Source organism: Stegastes partitus, unplaced genomic scaffold (assembly GCF_000690725.1).
Source record: "Stegastes partitus isolate 25-593 unplaced genomic scaffold, Stegastes_partitus-1.0.2 Scaffold590, whole genome shotgun sequence".
NCBI classification, from domain to species: Eukaryota; Metazoa; Chordata; class Actinopteri; family Pomacentridae; genus Stegastes; species Stegastes partitus.
Genome location: NW_007578321.1, coordinates 198,339 through 214,076, shown reverse-complemented (window position 1 = coordinate 214,076; position 15,738 = coordinate 198,339). Strand labels below are relative to the sequence as shown.

Sequence of the window (15,738 nt, the reverse complement as noted above, 5' to 3'; positions counted from 1 at the left end):
AAATGCCCTTAAACCTTTCCAGAATAATTCCAAACTCTCCAATTTGACTTGAAACTTGTCCACAGTGAATTTTTCAGAAATGTCTGTAGAGTTGTCCAACATGAAAAAAAACGCGTCGACAGTGACTCCATTTGTCAGAAATGACTTGGAAACCAGTCTAGCATTTCACAAAACTGTCCAGCACGACAAAAAAACGTGTCCACGATGACTCAAAATTTGTCCAACGTGACCTGAAACTTTCCCCAAATGACTATAACTCGTGCAGTTTGTCCAGAACGATGTAGAATTTGTCAAAACTGTCTGTAAGCTTGTCCCGTGTCACAAAAACCTGTTTAAAATGACTCAAATAGCCCACAGTGGCTCAGAATTTATCCAAAGCGACTTAAAACTGACAAAAACTCGTCCACAGTTATTCAAAGTTTGTCAACCAGGTCCTGAAACTTGTTCAAAATGACACAAATTTTGTCAAAAATGTCTGTAAATTTGTCCAATATGACAAAAAACGGTTCAAAATCTTGATTCCATATTTGCCCGGAATGACTTGCAGCTGTCCAAAATGACTCAGAACTTGTGTGATGAACCTCCCTGATGCTTCTGTAGCAGCAAAACTCCTGAAGCCAGTTTCCAGAATCCAGTTTTGTCGCCTGACACCAGCAGAGTTGAAGCTCTTATAACGACACATTAATTCTCACGGATTAGAAACGACAGCAAACCTGTTCTTTCACATTGAGACACCTGATCGACTGTGTTTCAGGATGACAGAGGATCAGGAGCCGACTCGGACGACACGCCGGCTGTGTTGGCTGTGAAGAAAATCCGGTCCTTGTATCCGGAGCTGCTGGTGTCCTGCGACGTCTGCCTGTGTCCCTACACGTCACACGGACACTGTGGTCAGCGCCTCCTCGTTAATGTGGCTTTCTGTTGTGGTGTTAACGGTGTGCAGCGGGGTTTCTTACTTTTCTGTGTTTTATTTTCTGCAGGAATCCTGAATGACGACGGCACTCTGAACAACGACGCCAGCTGCCTGCGTCTGGCGGAAGTCGCTCTGGCTTACGCTCGAGCTGGTAAAGCTTCTCTTTATGTCAAGATTGTTTCTATTTTTAGGGTTTAACAAACAGGAATCTCTGCTCTTCATTGTCCTCACTGTGTCCATTCATCATATTTATCTCATTTCTTTACTGGATATTTTTTTCACCCATATCAACTGATGCTGAAGGTAAAGCTAAACCGGACTAATTAAGTTGTTCTGCAGGTTGTCACATCATCGCTCCCTCTGATATGATGGATGGAAGAGTCGGAGCCATTAAACAAGCACTGATATCCAACGGTCTTGGAAACAAGGTAAATCTGACCACACGGGCACATGAACTAGTTCACCAGCCGTCCTTTTTTGTTGCTGAGAACCCTTCAACATGATAAAAACGTGTCCACAATGAGCATGCTTGTCCAAAATGGCTCAAAATTGATCCAAAAAAATCCCCAAATCCTGTCCAATGTGACTTCATGTTGTCAAAAAGGACTCAAAAATGTCTTGAAACTTATCCAAAATGGAAAACAAAATGTCAAAAATGTCTGTAAACTTGTGCAACATGACATAAAATGGTCTAAAATGATGTGAAACTGTCTAGCATGACTTAAAAATTAGTCCACAATCACTTCAAACTTGTGCGATATGACAGAAACAATGATTTAGTTTGTCAAAATTGACAAACATGCTCATAGTGTTTGACTCAGCTTGTTCAAAATGACGTAGAATCAGTCTCTAAATCTGTCCAACGTGACTTAAATCTGTCTAATGTGACTTGAAAAATGAGTTGAAACTCTCTAACATGACTTTGAATTTGTCCAAAATAAAATACATGTATCCACAGTCACCACATTTGTCCAAAATGGCTCCAAAGTTATCCAAAAAAGATCCCCAAATCCTGTCCAACATGACTTGATATTGTCAAAATGTCCAAAATGACTTGAAACTTATTCAAAAAAAAAAAAACAACAAAAAAAACAAACTTGGTCCAAATGATGTAAAACTGTCCAACTTGACTTAAAATTAGTCCACAGTGACTTCAAACTTGTTTTTAGTTTGTCCAAAATGGCAAACGTGTTCATAATGTTTGACTCAGTTTGTTAAAAAATGACTGAATTAGTCACTAAATTTGTCCAGCTTGACTTAAACCTGTCCAATGTGATGTAAAAATGACTTGAAAGTGTCTAACAAGACTTTAAATTCGTTCAAAATCACATTACCGTGTCCACAATGACTCAAAATTTGTCAAAAAAGACTCAAAAGTTGTCCAAAATGTCAAACTCTTGTCCAATTTGACTTGAAATTGTACAAAATGACTCAAATGTCCAACATGACTTGAAACTTGAAGTAGCAGAAACTTGTCCATGATGACTCAAATTAACCAAAAAGATTTAGAATATGTCAAAAATGTCTGTAAATATGTGCAAAATGACAAAAACACCATCCACAGTGACTTGAAATGTGTCTAAAAAGATTCAAAATGTCTAATGTGATTAAAAACTGGTCCAAAATGACAAAAATATGTTAAAAATGACAAACATATCAGTGCAAACAGCACAGACAATTTGTATTATTAGCATCACTTCGCTGCTGGTTTTATATTAAAAGTGACACTTTGTTCTCCGTCTGCAGGTCTCTGTGCTGAGCTACAGTGCAAAGTTCGCCTCCTGTTACTACGGACCCTTCAGGTAAATCAGCGCTCAGGAATCAGTGGAGCTGCTCTCTGAGGTGTGAACTAGCTGAAGCTTCCTGCTGTGTTTGTGTACAGAGATGCTGCTCAGTCCAAGCCGGCCTTTGGAGACCGACGCTGCTACCAGCTGCCTCCTGGAGCCAGAGGTCTGGCTGTCCGCGCTGTGGTAGGTTGAGTTCACATGTGTGCACGTCTGGATTACTGGTGTCACTCTGGAGCAGCTGATCTCACTGCTGTCGCTCTGCAGGAACGAGACGTGAGGGAAGGAGCTGACATGCTGATGGTGAAGCCCGGGCTGCCCTATCTGGACATCGTAAGGGAAGTCAAAGACAAGGTAGGATTGATCTCAGAAGAATAATGCTGCAGTGAACAGTTTTAACAACTAAACTGACTGCAAAGGTCCCGACAAATATCATAAAACTTGCCTTTAGTAAGATATAAAAGATATTAAACAGTGATTGTTCTCATCTTGCTCAGTTCCCGTCCCACCCTCTGGCGGTTTACAACGTGTCGGGGGAGTTTGCTATGATGTGGCACGGAGCTCAGGCCGGAGCGTTCGACCTGAAGGCCGCCGTCATGGAGGCCATGACCGCCTTCCGCCGGGCAGGTGAGGGGAGAGTGGACGCTCAGACGGCGTTTCTGGCACCTGAAAGCAGAGCGGATAGGTGTTAACGCTTCATCCTGGCATTTTATTTGACCTCCGGGAAGATCCAGTGACGGCAAAGCACAGATGATGAGGCTGGTTGGATTGTCAGAAACAGAAGAATGTTGTGTTTTATTAAAACAGTACGTTGATGATCAGAGAAAGCCGAAGGAGGCAAAACTGGGGTTTAATCAGCTGATTATCTCAACTCTGTGTCACGGTATTCACCAGGTGTTTACTGCCATGGATGCAGAAGACAAGATTATCACACTGTTTGCTTGTTTAACTGAAATTTATTTTACGTTTAGCTGAAATAAGAGTTCAGTGTGTTTAATAATGCAACGTGTCATCCAGCGTGTCAGTCAGCTGATTCTCATGTGTTGGTTTTAAGACCACGTTTGTGCATTTAGAGTCATTTTGAGGGTGTTTTAAATTACTCAAGTTCATTAAAGAGTAATACACAGATTTAGTTTCCGGATAGGAACGCGTGCAAACCGCTAACTTTGCTGTGAAAGTCGTCTCTGCAGTCTGACCGACTCAGACACTTTTAATAAATCACAAGTCTGAACTGAACCCAGTGACATGAGCAGAAAACAACTTGTGATTTAAGGAAGGCTTTCCCCACATTTCAGCACTAAAATTGGTTCAAAAACATCACAAAAAGCAAAAGATGCAGCCAAAAACACTTCTCATTTACTTTGCTCTGCAATTTCACATCTATAAGCACCTGAAATGTCCAAAAAATACAACTACAGAGTCAAATGAATGAGACTCACTAATAATAAATGTAATCCAGGTTCTGAAAAAACAGGAGCTGAAGTTTAGTTTGTTGCTTCCAGCTGTTCAGGATTATTTCCTCTGAATTTAAATATCTGCAGCCGGATCCAAAGTGAGAGAGGTGCACGAGTTTATCATTTTCAGTCATTACTTATGATTATAAACTGTCCCTGACGTGGAGACAGGACGGATCTGATCTAACAGGGAGTCACACTGGGAACTTTGCTGCACTTTGGTCAGCTGCAGCTAAATCATCACAAAGTAAAGGAGTTGTTAGATTGTCATCACATGTGGACAGAATTTACAGTTTTTAAGAGATCATAGATAAAATAATGAGCTGTTTGGACAGTTTGATGAGCTGCTATTTAGTCTTTTGTTTATTATTTTATTATGTCGGGAGCATTAATGTAGAAGTTCACGGCTTATTTCAAGATAAATCAGTTTGTCTTTAGCTGCCATCCGACTCGATGCTAACAGTTTTGCCTCCTTTGCGGTGCAGGCGCTGACATCATCATCACCTACTACACACCTCAGCTGCTCACCTGGCTGAAGGAGTGACCGACGGACACCTGAGGAACCGAGGCGGACCAACGGAGGGACTTTAGTTAAGCTAAACTAGAGCCCTACGGGAAATAAAGCTAATTACAAACAATCCGTTTATTTTTAGAGCTTTTTGTTTTTTGGAATTGTGTCACGGTAACAAGTCACCCTGCACATGTCTATCTGTGTGTCAGATTAAAGCTTTAGAAGGGCTGATGTGGAGAATGTAAACGTATATTATTGTGTTTTTTTTTAGCAGAAAATGCGTCATTGGGATCAGCAACAGATAACATGGGTCGTCTCTCAGCAACAGATAACATGGGTCGTCTCTCAGTAACAGATAACATGGGTCGTCTCTCCTCACTAATGTGATCATGGATTGTGTAGATTTTTACGAATCGATAACGTGTGACTGCTGCCTGAGGTGGCTGTGAGTCCTCTCTGAATAAGCTCCTGTTGACCAGAAATAAATAAAGTCATTCTATCATGTCTGAGAGAGTGTGTGAGTTATTTACAGCTGATCAAGTCTTCTACAAGTGTTTCATTATGTTTTCAAGAAAAGCAGCCGTTTAATCAGTCTGAAGCTTATTTTGTTTCAGATAAGTGGATCTGGACACACACAAAAAAAATCATTGCTGATACTGTGTTCATATCCAAAGCTCCTATTAAATGGAAATAGACTGGTGTAGATGCATCTCTGCTCTGTTATTATCAACTTTAGTTTGCAGGTGAGGTGACGTATTTGTTCAATTCAAATTTATTGCTTCCAAATTTATTATCTAGGGACAATTCAAAAATGTTATTGTATTTCCAACAATGAATAAACAAATTGTATTTTATTTATTTATTTTACACTTAAATGTAAATTCCCTAATGGAATTAAGCTTGTTTTTTTGGTTTACATTTATTATTTATTATTCATTTAGGATCTTTAAAATTATTACTACATGATGAAGTATTTGTGAGTGCTAATGGTGAAGTCTGACATACGTTTTGAGATTTTTTTTAATTTTTTTTGTTAGTATTTCTTAAAGTCGGTACTTTTATTTTACTTGTTTCTACATTTAAAACTGCATTTTTTAAAAAGTGAAAACTAGAATAATGTGATGTTGTGATAAATTAAGTGAGGATGCGACCACAAGAGGGCAGAGCTGCACCTCTGAGCGCTGAGTGATGCTTCATTGTGGCCGCTTGTTTGATTCCTGTAGCTCAGTATTTCTACATAAATCTACAGACACCTGTTGTGATTTATTGTTCTATCTGAATTTGATCCTTTTTTTGTTGCTGGTGCGTCTACAGGAAGAAGCAGGCTGCACACTGCTGTTTGTAATGTTTGCATTAATTCCAGTCTCTTTTCTTAAAGCATGTTTAAAAACAGCCTCCTCTGCACCACATTGTGTTGATGACAGCAGAATTACTCACCGCCAGCCAAAGTAAACGAGTTCTGAGCTGGAAGCTTTCTCGGTGCGTAAACCACTCGACTGCTGACTCCTGAGTCGTCGTGGAAAAGCTGTAAAACCGTGAATCATGAATGTCTAATTCAAGGTGCTGCAGCGTGGGCGGAGGTGAGCGCAGCTGGACAGAAAATAATTTAAGAAAATATCAATAATCTTGTGCAGCAGGAAGCGCACGGAGCTGTTTTAATTGGCTGTATGTTGGTCTCTGAGCAAACGTTTCAGATCTGCAGCTGAAAAAACACGAAGTTACAGTTGATTTAAACAATAAAGAGGAGAACGAAGCGTCCGCTGACCTCTGATCTCTGGACAAATGCATGTAGGATGTATATGTGAGAATAACAAAACAGCAACTCTGTCTTGCAACATGTCTGAACATATCGTCACATGTTTTCTCATTTTAACTCGGAGCTGTGCTTCCCAGCATCCTCGACCTCTGACCCCATGATGGAGTGGACATTTAAAAGTTTTTAAAGCCACAAGAAGGTGAAAATGTCCTGTATTTCACACCCAAAAAGCATTTATTTTAAAGAAAGTAACATATTTTTAAAATGTACAATCAAGAAATTAGTTTGTCCATAGAACTGCAGTATTTTTTGTGTTTACATCAACAACAAATGTCATTATTTTACAGATATTTGCTGTTATTTGAAAGACAGACTATGTATTAAAAATGGTAAATAGTTATAATAAGAAAAAAGGTTAAAAAAAAAAACAAACACTTATTTTTACTTGGTCAATTACTGATAACATTTAGTAAAAATTGCATTAATTTACATGTGGATTACAATTTTTTAAAATAAAACTTCTTTTTTTTATAAATTAAAATTTTTCCTTTTAAAATGTTTAACCATAGAACCACAGTTTTTTATTTTTAACTGCTTTTAAATTTTCCATTTTTTGAAATAAAAATTATATATATTAAGGATTGAGAAAACAGTAAATCTTGATTTAACACGTAAAAAAAAAAGAAAAAAAGAAAAGAATTTCCCCGTTTTGTTAAATTACAGATAATGTCTGGTAAATTTACCAAAAAACAAAAGTATTACTGTACATGTCAATCATAAAAAACAGGCCAAAACGGACATTTATGCGTCTTAGAGTGAAATAAAAGTTCAAATTCAACATCATGTCACAGAAATTATGTAAATGTTTACCAGATTCGGTATTCCTTTTACAAAACTACAACTCTCTGTCATATTCAGAATCTTAACTTTTCCTTTTTGGTTTTGGGTGATGATTCTTTTTATATCTCATTCAGAATAACTTTAAAGTTCTAAAATTGGGCAAGATACTACTACTACTACTACTACTACTACTAATAATAATAATAACAATAACAATAACAATAATAATGATGAGCCTAAATCCTGACTGTCAGCTACTGATGAGATTTTGTGCAGATATAAACTTTAAAATTCTCCAAGTAAATCAGACCCCTGGGACATATGTAAACACAAGCAGGAGGCTCAGTTAGTTTGACTGATTTACCTCCATGTGCACATCAATCACACTAGAGCCACTTGTTTAATAAAGCAGCTGACAACCCTGTCAGCCTCTGATAAACCTATAAACCCAAAAATGTTAAGACATCGTCACATTTTATAATAATAAAAAAGAAACAACTGAAGCTGCTTCCTTCCCCAGCAGTGATTGTGCACTACAGCAGCCTTTACTGTAACCTGTGAGATGACAGGCAGGGGGCGACTCACCTCCAGGTATGTCAGAGCGTTTATCTCCACCACACTGCAAAAAGTGTCAAATATTTTAACATGCAAATTTGTTGTGCCTGAATTTGGTTTTACAGTTTGATTTTTGGTTACGCACGAGCAGCCTCCGTGTCCAAACACCTCCCCCTCGGTGCTGCCGCAGCTACACGAGCTTCAGGTAATTTTAAACTCAAATGCCACCTCAGGTCTGTCTCGTTTTGTAAAGACGCAGAAGAATCCGGAAAATTCAGATAAATGTGATCTGCAGTGGAATCATGTCAGTATTTAATGTTCTACCTGCAGGGAGATGACAGTTTGGCACGTAATGATTTATTGACAGCGTCAGAAACGCACTTCTTGCAGTGTGTGACGTGTGGGGGCCGAGCAGAGGGCTGCTCTGATTTAAGTTACAGTCATCTGGATGTATGTTATCACTCTCACAGAGCCCGTCAGTGTGAGGAGCGCGCCGCGCCGGAAAACTCGCTTGGGGAAGTACAAGAAGTTCCTCTAACGTGGATTTTACGCAGCGCGGACGCATGGCACAGCCGGACCGGCGCCACAGGATGATGCCTTTACCGACTCTGTGCCACTTTTGAGAGAGAAGGAGGCAGAGAAGGAGGCAGAACGCGGAGGATACTTATGGTGTAGCGCCAGGGTGCCACAGCCGGCCGTGTCTCCTCTCCAAACGGTGCGCTCTCCCCCCGTGGCCCGACCGAGAAATGGGATGCAGAAGCGCGCTGGGATGCTGCCTGCTCGCGGCGTTGTCCTGTTGCCTCCCTCCGGGCTGCCGAGGTAACATCACCGTGGCCGTGATGCTCCCGGACAACCACCACAAGTACCCGTGGGCTCTGCCGCGCGTCTTCCCGGCCATCCTCATGGCGCACGAAGACCTGCACGGCAAACACAAGCTGCTGCTCGGCCGCTCCATCAACATCCTCAACTACAGCACCGAGGACCCCGTGGCGGGCTCCTGCGCAGTCAGCCGGGCTCAGGTGGTGGCCGTGGACGCCAAGCTCTACATCCGTCCGGACGCGTTCTTCGGACCCGGGTGCGTGTACCCGCTCGCCTCCGTGGGGCGTTTCGCGTCCCACTGGAAGCTCCCGCTGTTCACGGCCGGTGGACCTGCGTACGGCTTCGACAAGCGGGAGGAGTACCGGACCATCGTGCGCAGCGGGCCGTCCACCACCAAGCTCGGAGACTTCGCCAACGTCCTGCACACGCACTTCAACTGGACGTCCCGCGCCGTGGTGATCTTCCACGACCTGCGGCAGGACGACCGGCCGCACTACTTTCTCTCTGAGGGGATTTTCCTGAACCTGAAGGAGGAGATGAACGTCACGGTGGAGGCCCAGCCGTACGAGGACGACTTCAAGTACTACAAGGACCTCATTACTTTTATGAAGGAGCGCGGAAGAAGTAAGTGGGATTTAAAGTTTGATATGATATGATTTGTGTCCTGAGGTGTTGCTGTGGCACAGATGCGCAAAAATCACCTCCAAAAGTCCCAATTCAGACACGTGTTTTTGCTCAGTTTCCTGCATGAGAGGGGTTTGTTTCTTTGAAGCCTGTGATCTTATCTGGAAATAAAGCAGATCACCAGCTGGCTACTATAAAGATAATGTCAGTGGATGCAGGAGGAGGAAATTTCCACGAACTGAATGATGCGCAGCAGAAACAATTTGCGCACGATTGTATGAGAAAAGTGTAGATTTTAAATGACCTGTAAGGGGACATCATTCATACAATTTGCAGCTTTGATTTGAGGTGTTTAACGACAGAAAAGCTGGGACTGTAGATGTTACAGAATGAGGTCAAATTGGGCAGACAGAAACAGAGGTGGCGTGGAATAGGTGCAGGAAAAGCCTGTTTATTCCGGGTTGTTACGCAGGAATGTTTAGGCTGTGGGCAGTCTGCTGCTGCTGCTGCTGCTGCTGGTTTATTGCCTGTGGAAGACCACCACCTGCGTTTTTAAAAGACAGACACAGGCAGAGGTTGTGATCAAATGTGTGCCCTCGGAGCCAAAGTAGGCCTGTACGTGTCTTGATGAAAAAAAAAATCCCAAACAACGGGTGGTGATGTCAAATTTATGCAGCCTGGTCAGACTTTAGAAAGTCAAGCTGTGCGGCCAAGCCTTGTGCTCAGATCCCCAGAACTGTATTTAATATTCTAGCAGAGGCCCCGCAGAGTGTGAAGAACATGTTTGGCTTAATTTTGGGGGAAATTCTGTGTGCGTTTAAAACACCAGAATACACGCAGTCACAGTTCTTCCCCCCTCAGTGGAAACATCACAGCAGCGATGCAGCGATTTCCCAACTTTAAATATTTCTGTCAAGTTGCGAAACACTCATTTGGTTTAAGAGAAATGATAATAAAACATTTTTATTTGAACGAAGTGTAAATCACACAGCAGGAAGAGGCTGTTACAGCGCTCATCACTGCTCTGGTCTTAATTAACTGGAAGTATTGTGAGGCACATTTAATCTCTGTTGCTCTTTTGAGATGTAATTGTGTGACTGAGTGTGTGGCTTGTGCACCGTTAGACGTGTGCTGCATGTCATCTGTAGGTGTTTTAGTTTATCCAATCCAATCCAATCCAACTTTATTTGTAAAGCACTTTCAAAACAACCACAGTTGAACAAAGTGCTGTACACAATAGAATAAAATAAAATAAAATAAAATAAGTTTAAAAAAAAGGTGCACTTCTTCGGTTAATAGTTGTTTTAAAACTGCATTGAGTTGTGGTCAGAGCTTTACTGGCTTTGCTGGTGACACACAAACCAGCATTTGTAGGCAAACAGTGGGAACAGTTTTCAACAAATCGCTTCACTTTGACTCATGTTTTGTTGGTGATATTACAGTTACACATAATAATGGTCAATTTAAGCAAACTGCAATATGTGTTCTTTGCATAGTTGCATGAGGAGATGGATGTTAGTCTTATGTCTGTGTATTGAGCTGGAATTATGACATAGTTAGCCTAGCTTAGCATAAAGAGAACAGCAAGGCACAGTTAGACAGAGCTAAACCTCATTTAGTTATTAGTTTAATCTGTACACAATGGAAATGTAAAGATCTTAGTTCGAGCTGTTAGTGGGAGTTTAATCAAAGCTTAAAGTCCAGTTGTTGATTTAAATCACTAAAAATTCATCTCAGTGTGTCAAAGTTTCACATTTAGAGTTTTTTTCCCCATAAAAATTCTATTTTTTGGCCTTTAAATGGCTCTAAACTGTTGCTTCCTCTAGAAAATGCAGATCTATGAAGTTCCCGCCTTTTTCTCCGCTGCAGCTGGAGCACACCGGCTCACATGTTACAATGTTTTAAAGTTGGAGTAATCCAGTCGTTCGTGTTTGAACCAGAAACGGATTCTGAAGCAGAATAGTGATACAGAAAGTTGATTATTTAGGTCTGTGATGTACAAAACGCTGACAGTCTGAATCTGTATTTTTGAAACTATTGTTGATACACGACAGTTTTGAGGTGGAAATGCTCCAGCGTGGTGTTGACGGCTTATTCTGCTCATGATGCGTCTCCTAGCATATATAAATCAGTGGAGGGCTTCTTTAGCTGTGGCAGAAATCGTGATATTTATGGTTTTTGTGGGAATAATTTATGACATTTTGTGTTTCTGTTTGGAGAATATATTGTCTTCCTTAGACTGATGGTGATATTTGACTATAACTCCCAAAGAGCAAATGTGCTTCCAATCTCTGCTTGTTTGTTGTGCCAATCTGATGTTTTTCTCCCATTTAAACGAGTGCCTTCTTTACCATTCAGACATGCAGAGCTGACCCTGATATTCAGCTACATTGCACAGCCAAAGCATTTATCTCCTATAGACTCCTGGGAACATTCGGAGAGAATCTTTTCTGGAAGCTGCTCAACATCTCAGAGCGAAAAATCTGCTTCCAGCCATTAAATCTTGGAGCATTATGGTTTCTGGCACGGCGACACAAACCCGACTTTTAAAACATCTTAATCTGTTGTTACAGTAACGGCGTCAACAAATAGTGGAATAAATGCAGCGTAAAGGTAATTAAAGGGCGGAGCGGCAGCAGGGAAAAAGAGGTGAAAGGTGCGGGAGGCTAAACCCCCTCCGGCTCCCTCCTTCCCACATGAATTATGGAGCTGCCACAGTGAGCTGGAGGTCATGGAAGCTAATGGTTTTGTCAGGGCTTGTCCTGGCTCGGGCGCTTGACTCACTTTTCTCCCGGCAGATATCCTGCAGGCTATCAGCTCTGTTTCACTCACCTGATTGCGGACCGGGGGGTTAAACTGAGCCGAGGTGAGGAAGGAAAGCATGAGGCTTTCAGCGTGAAGCCACTCTGACAGCTGACCAAGTTATTGCATGCTGCCGCCCCTCCCGCCGCCACCTCTAATTCCCCAAATTCCTCATTTTAATAGCTGGAAAATGCAGATGTGGGAAGAAACCAGGTAGAATTACTCGAGTTTTAAACAACTGCTAGTGTTGCCTTTCATAGGGGGGCTTCTTTTGTTTATTTAGTGCATTTTAGAGCCAATTCTGCATCACTAGAATATAATATCGACTAGTTTAGTCATTCAGTTTGTTGTGGGTTGTGTGCTTATCGATGGCTTTGGAGAAACAACCGATGATCTTTGAATGTTGTAAACTGGCAGCAGCATGATTTAAATCAGCTCGTTTTCCTCGACTGGTGCGTAAAATCATTTTTTTTCTGAAGGGTTAATCAAGTTCAGTTGATATTAAGGCTTTTGAAGGCCTTTTTAATTAATAACACAGAACGCAAACCTGTTGCAAGGATGGAAATATGATGGGAAACCAGCAGGGACGTTGCGACCCAGAATCCTTTTATTATCACATCACGTTTCTGTCAGAGCTTCCCAGCAGTTTACAATAGTTCCTAATGGCATAATTAATTCAGTGAATCCGACCAGGACCTGCTTGAGCAGCAGAAAACGGACGGATGGATTAACTAGTTTGGAATCATTCATCTATTTTAATTTATTTAGGATGCTGCTGATGTTTGCTTCCTCCATGCTGCAGCTCACAGTAGCTTCGGTGTTTACTTCAGATATCTAATATCTCAGTTTAAAGGTGTGCAGCGTCTCCCAGCGTCCTGTAATTGACCACAGATCATTTCACTGCTGCCTAAAGCAAGCAGGAGAAATCATTTAAGTGTTTTCTCAGCGAAAATGAGACTTTTTAATACCTTCTAATGTGCTTTTTGTTAAATAGGAAACTGATTTAAGGGCTTTTTTAACTGGAAATTTTGTGGAAGATGAAAGTTTTCACTGTGACTCACCAGTGAACTCTGACTGGGAGGAAACAGGGAGTGAAGGAAGCTTTTGCACTAAAATGACAGAAATGTTGCACTTGTGCATCGTTTGTGTTGTGTTTGCGAATCTCCTCCTGTTTTTTTTTTTTTTCTGAAATTTGCCTTGAGTACGTTAAAAAACATAAACGTTTGCACCAGATTATGAAGAGACTGGACTGTGTGCTCCAGGAGTTTGTGAAAACGAATGAGCTAACAGGCCAAACAGTTGTTTGACTAAGTAGTTGAGCTAACACACGCTAACTGTAATGCTTCATACTTCCTATAACTAAATATTTAACCTCCTCATTTATCTCTCTTCATGTATTATTAGTCCGGTTTAGGTTGCAGTAACGCTTCACAAACATATTCCATAAAGCTGGACAATAAAAACTGTTAGCCTCGATTAGCCTCATGGCGCTGTGACGATGTTTCCGTAAAAGCCCAACAACCAACACTGAAAGATAAATGATGAAACGTGTAAGACTTACATTTTAAAAAGGCATTTTAAGTAAGTTTTGTGTTGGAGTTTGTGTAATTCTAAACTTTGACACTAAGATGTTCATTTTTATTACAAATCAAAGTCAGCGGTCTCCTTGTTTACGACTAATCAACTCTGTTATCGGCGGTCTACTGTCTACTCGTTAGCTTTCCCTCGCTGGTGTTATCGATATTATCTGGCTTGAAGCAGCTATTTTTGTGGTTTGGACGAACTGACCCTTTTAAGAAAAGGTCTCGGACCCGTTCTCCACATCCTGCACAGACTGCGTGAACATTGTGAATCCATCCCATCACATCGCCCGGCGACACTCTCGCCTCGATGCTTTTCGGTCCGTTAATGGCACACAAGAGGGAAAATTTGAGCTCTCTGAGTGGACGACCACATCGGCTGCGTTCTGAGTACATGTGCCAGTGATTTGTGGAGATGAAAAGAGCATCTCTTCACGCTGAGGCTCAGGTAGTGCCTCGGCATAATTACACAAATCCCATTTCCCGTGAAAACGCAGTCAGCAATAGTTAGTTAGATGAACTGTGTTGCTTTCACAGCTTTCTATGCAAAGCAGAGCCACAAAGGCGACAGACAACAGAGTGATGAAAACCCCTCAGACAGATTAGAAGATGAACAAACAAAGAGCTGGAGGGTAATCTCCTCTGAAAAAGATTCAGCTACAACACAAACACGACACATGTCGGAAAATCCAGCCTAATCCGGGCGACAAAAACATCTCGAGTGCCGTAATTGGCTGACTTTCTGTTTGTGCAAATGCATGCGATTATCGGTGAAGCATCCAAAACAGAGAAGTGTCCCAATTCGCAAAACCAAACCAAACAAACACAGTGTAATTAAGAATCTAAATCACTCAAGTTTATTGAGTCCTCAGCTCTTATTTTCGAAAAACAGGTTGAAAAATGTGCTCAAAGAGAGTCGACGTTTCACAAGTTTGCTCCATAAATCACATTGTTTCAAGGCTTCTCTGTAATCAAGTGTCATTTACTCGAAACTCGATCATCCTTCTTTGAGCTTTTCTTATCTTGTTTCACACACACACTAAATAAAAAGAAGGAAACTGCACTGGGAACAAGTAAATGATAATTTTCTCTGAGGTGTACTGAGACGACAAGAATAGAAAATAAAGGACGAGATGGAAACTTGGAGCAGCGGCAGTAATAACAGCACTGAAGCTGTTTTCTCCAGCGAGAGTTAAATGGCAGCATGAGGCAGAATTATTTTGTTAGTTATCTAAACTATTATTTACTCGAGGCTGTGTTGGAAACGTCTCCCTGCTTGCTGTGTAGATATTTACCTTGTGCTTCACACATCAGAGTGTCTGGATGTAGAATGTATTTACTGCATTACTTCCTGCTCACAGTCTCACAATGCAGCTCTCTGCATGGATCCAGAAACAAGAAGGAACTCTCACATCTTGTATTTATGCAGATCCAAAAGTGTAGATATGCACACCGTGCATTTGAATTAATACTTAAATAAAAGTACAAAAGTATTAGTATCAAAAAGAACCATGCAGGATGGTGTATTTCTGAATAATGTGTATCACTGGATCATTTTATTGATGCATTTCTGTCTTTATCACTTAGTGTTGGCGCTTGTAAAGGTGATTTGACTACTTTTTGTATTTTATTTGCTGGATACACTGGAAAAAGGAAAAAAAAAAAACAGAGAAACAGTGAAAATGTCGCATAAATGACGCCAGAAAAAATATGTAAAGAAAACAGTGAAATACTATAATGTTCAAAACCAGTGGAAATGGTGAAAATAACAGCTAATAACTGTAAACATCCTGTTTTTTTTTTAGCAGCTTTAAATACAGTGAAACTGTGTAGTCATACATTGTAAAAAATACTGTTTTTTGATATGATTTGTAATGTGAACAACATTCACAGTTTTGCCCTGTTATTTTTTAAGTCAATGTATAAATTGTTAATCTTTTCGCTGTGGTTTTACTAGATATCATCTGTAATTTAATGTAACAGGAAAATCCTGGAAAAGAACAGTTAAACAAAGAATTTACCATTTTTCAGTCTTTAATATATTTTTCTTTTCTTCAAATTAAGCCAAATAGCCATAAAATAATTTTTTGTTTCTGATAT

At 40.7% G+C, this 15,738-nt stretch overlaps 2 protein-coding genes across 2 annotated transcripts in view; both read left to right on the top strand.

The window, feature by feature from the left end:
• The window catches only part of alad (aminolevulinate dehydratase), a 13,938-nt gene extending 8,770 nt beyond the window's left edge, over positions 1-5,168 (top strand). Inside the window, exons 5-12 of the mRNA XM_008289046.1 lie at positions 755-890; positions 981-1,064; positions 1,253-1,341; positions 2,660-2,715; positions 2,796-2,883; positions 2,965-3,051; positions 3,195-3,324; positions 4,637-5,168. Coding sequence (XP_008287268.1) covers positions 755-890; positions 981-1,064; positions 1,253-1,341; positions 2,660-2,715; positions 2,796-2,883; positions 2,965-3,051; positions 3,195-3,324; positions 4,637-4,695 — 729 coding nt within the window. The 3' untranslated portion in view covers positions 4,696-5,168. The remainder of the gene's footprint in view (positions 1-754; positions 891-980; positions 1,065-1,252; positions 1,342-2,659; positions 2,716-2,795; positions 2,884-2,964; positions 3,052-3,194; positions 3,325-4,636) is intronic.
• Positions 5,169-8,326: 3,158 nt separating this feature from the next.
• The window catches only part of npr2 (natriuretic peptide receptor 2), a 79,891-nt gene continuing 72,479 nt past the window's right edge, over positions 8,327-15,738 (top strand). Inside the window, exon 1 of the mRNA XM_008289045.1 lies at positions 8,327-9,256. Coding sequence (XP_008287267.1) covers positions 8,560-9,256 — 697 coding nt within the window. The 5' untranslated portion in view covers positions 8,327-8,559. The remainder of the gene's footprint in view (positions 9,257-15,738) is intronic.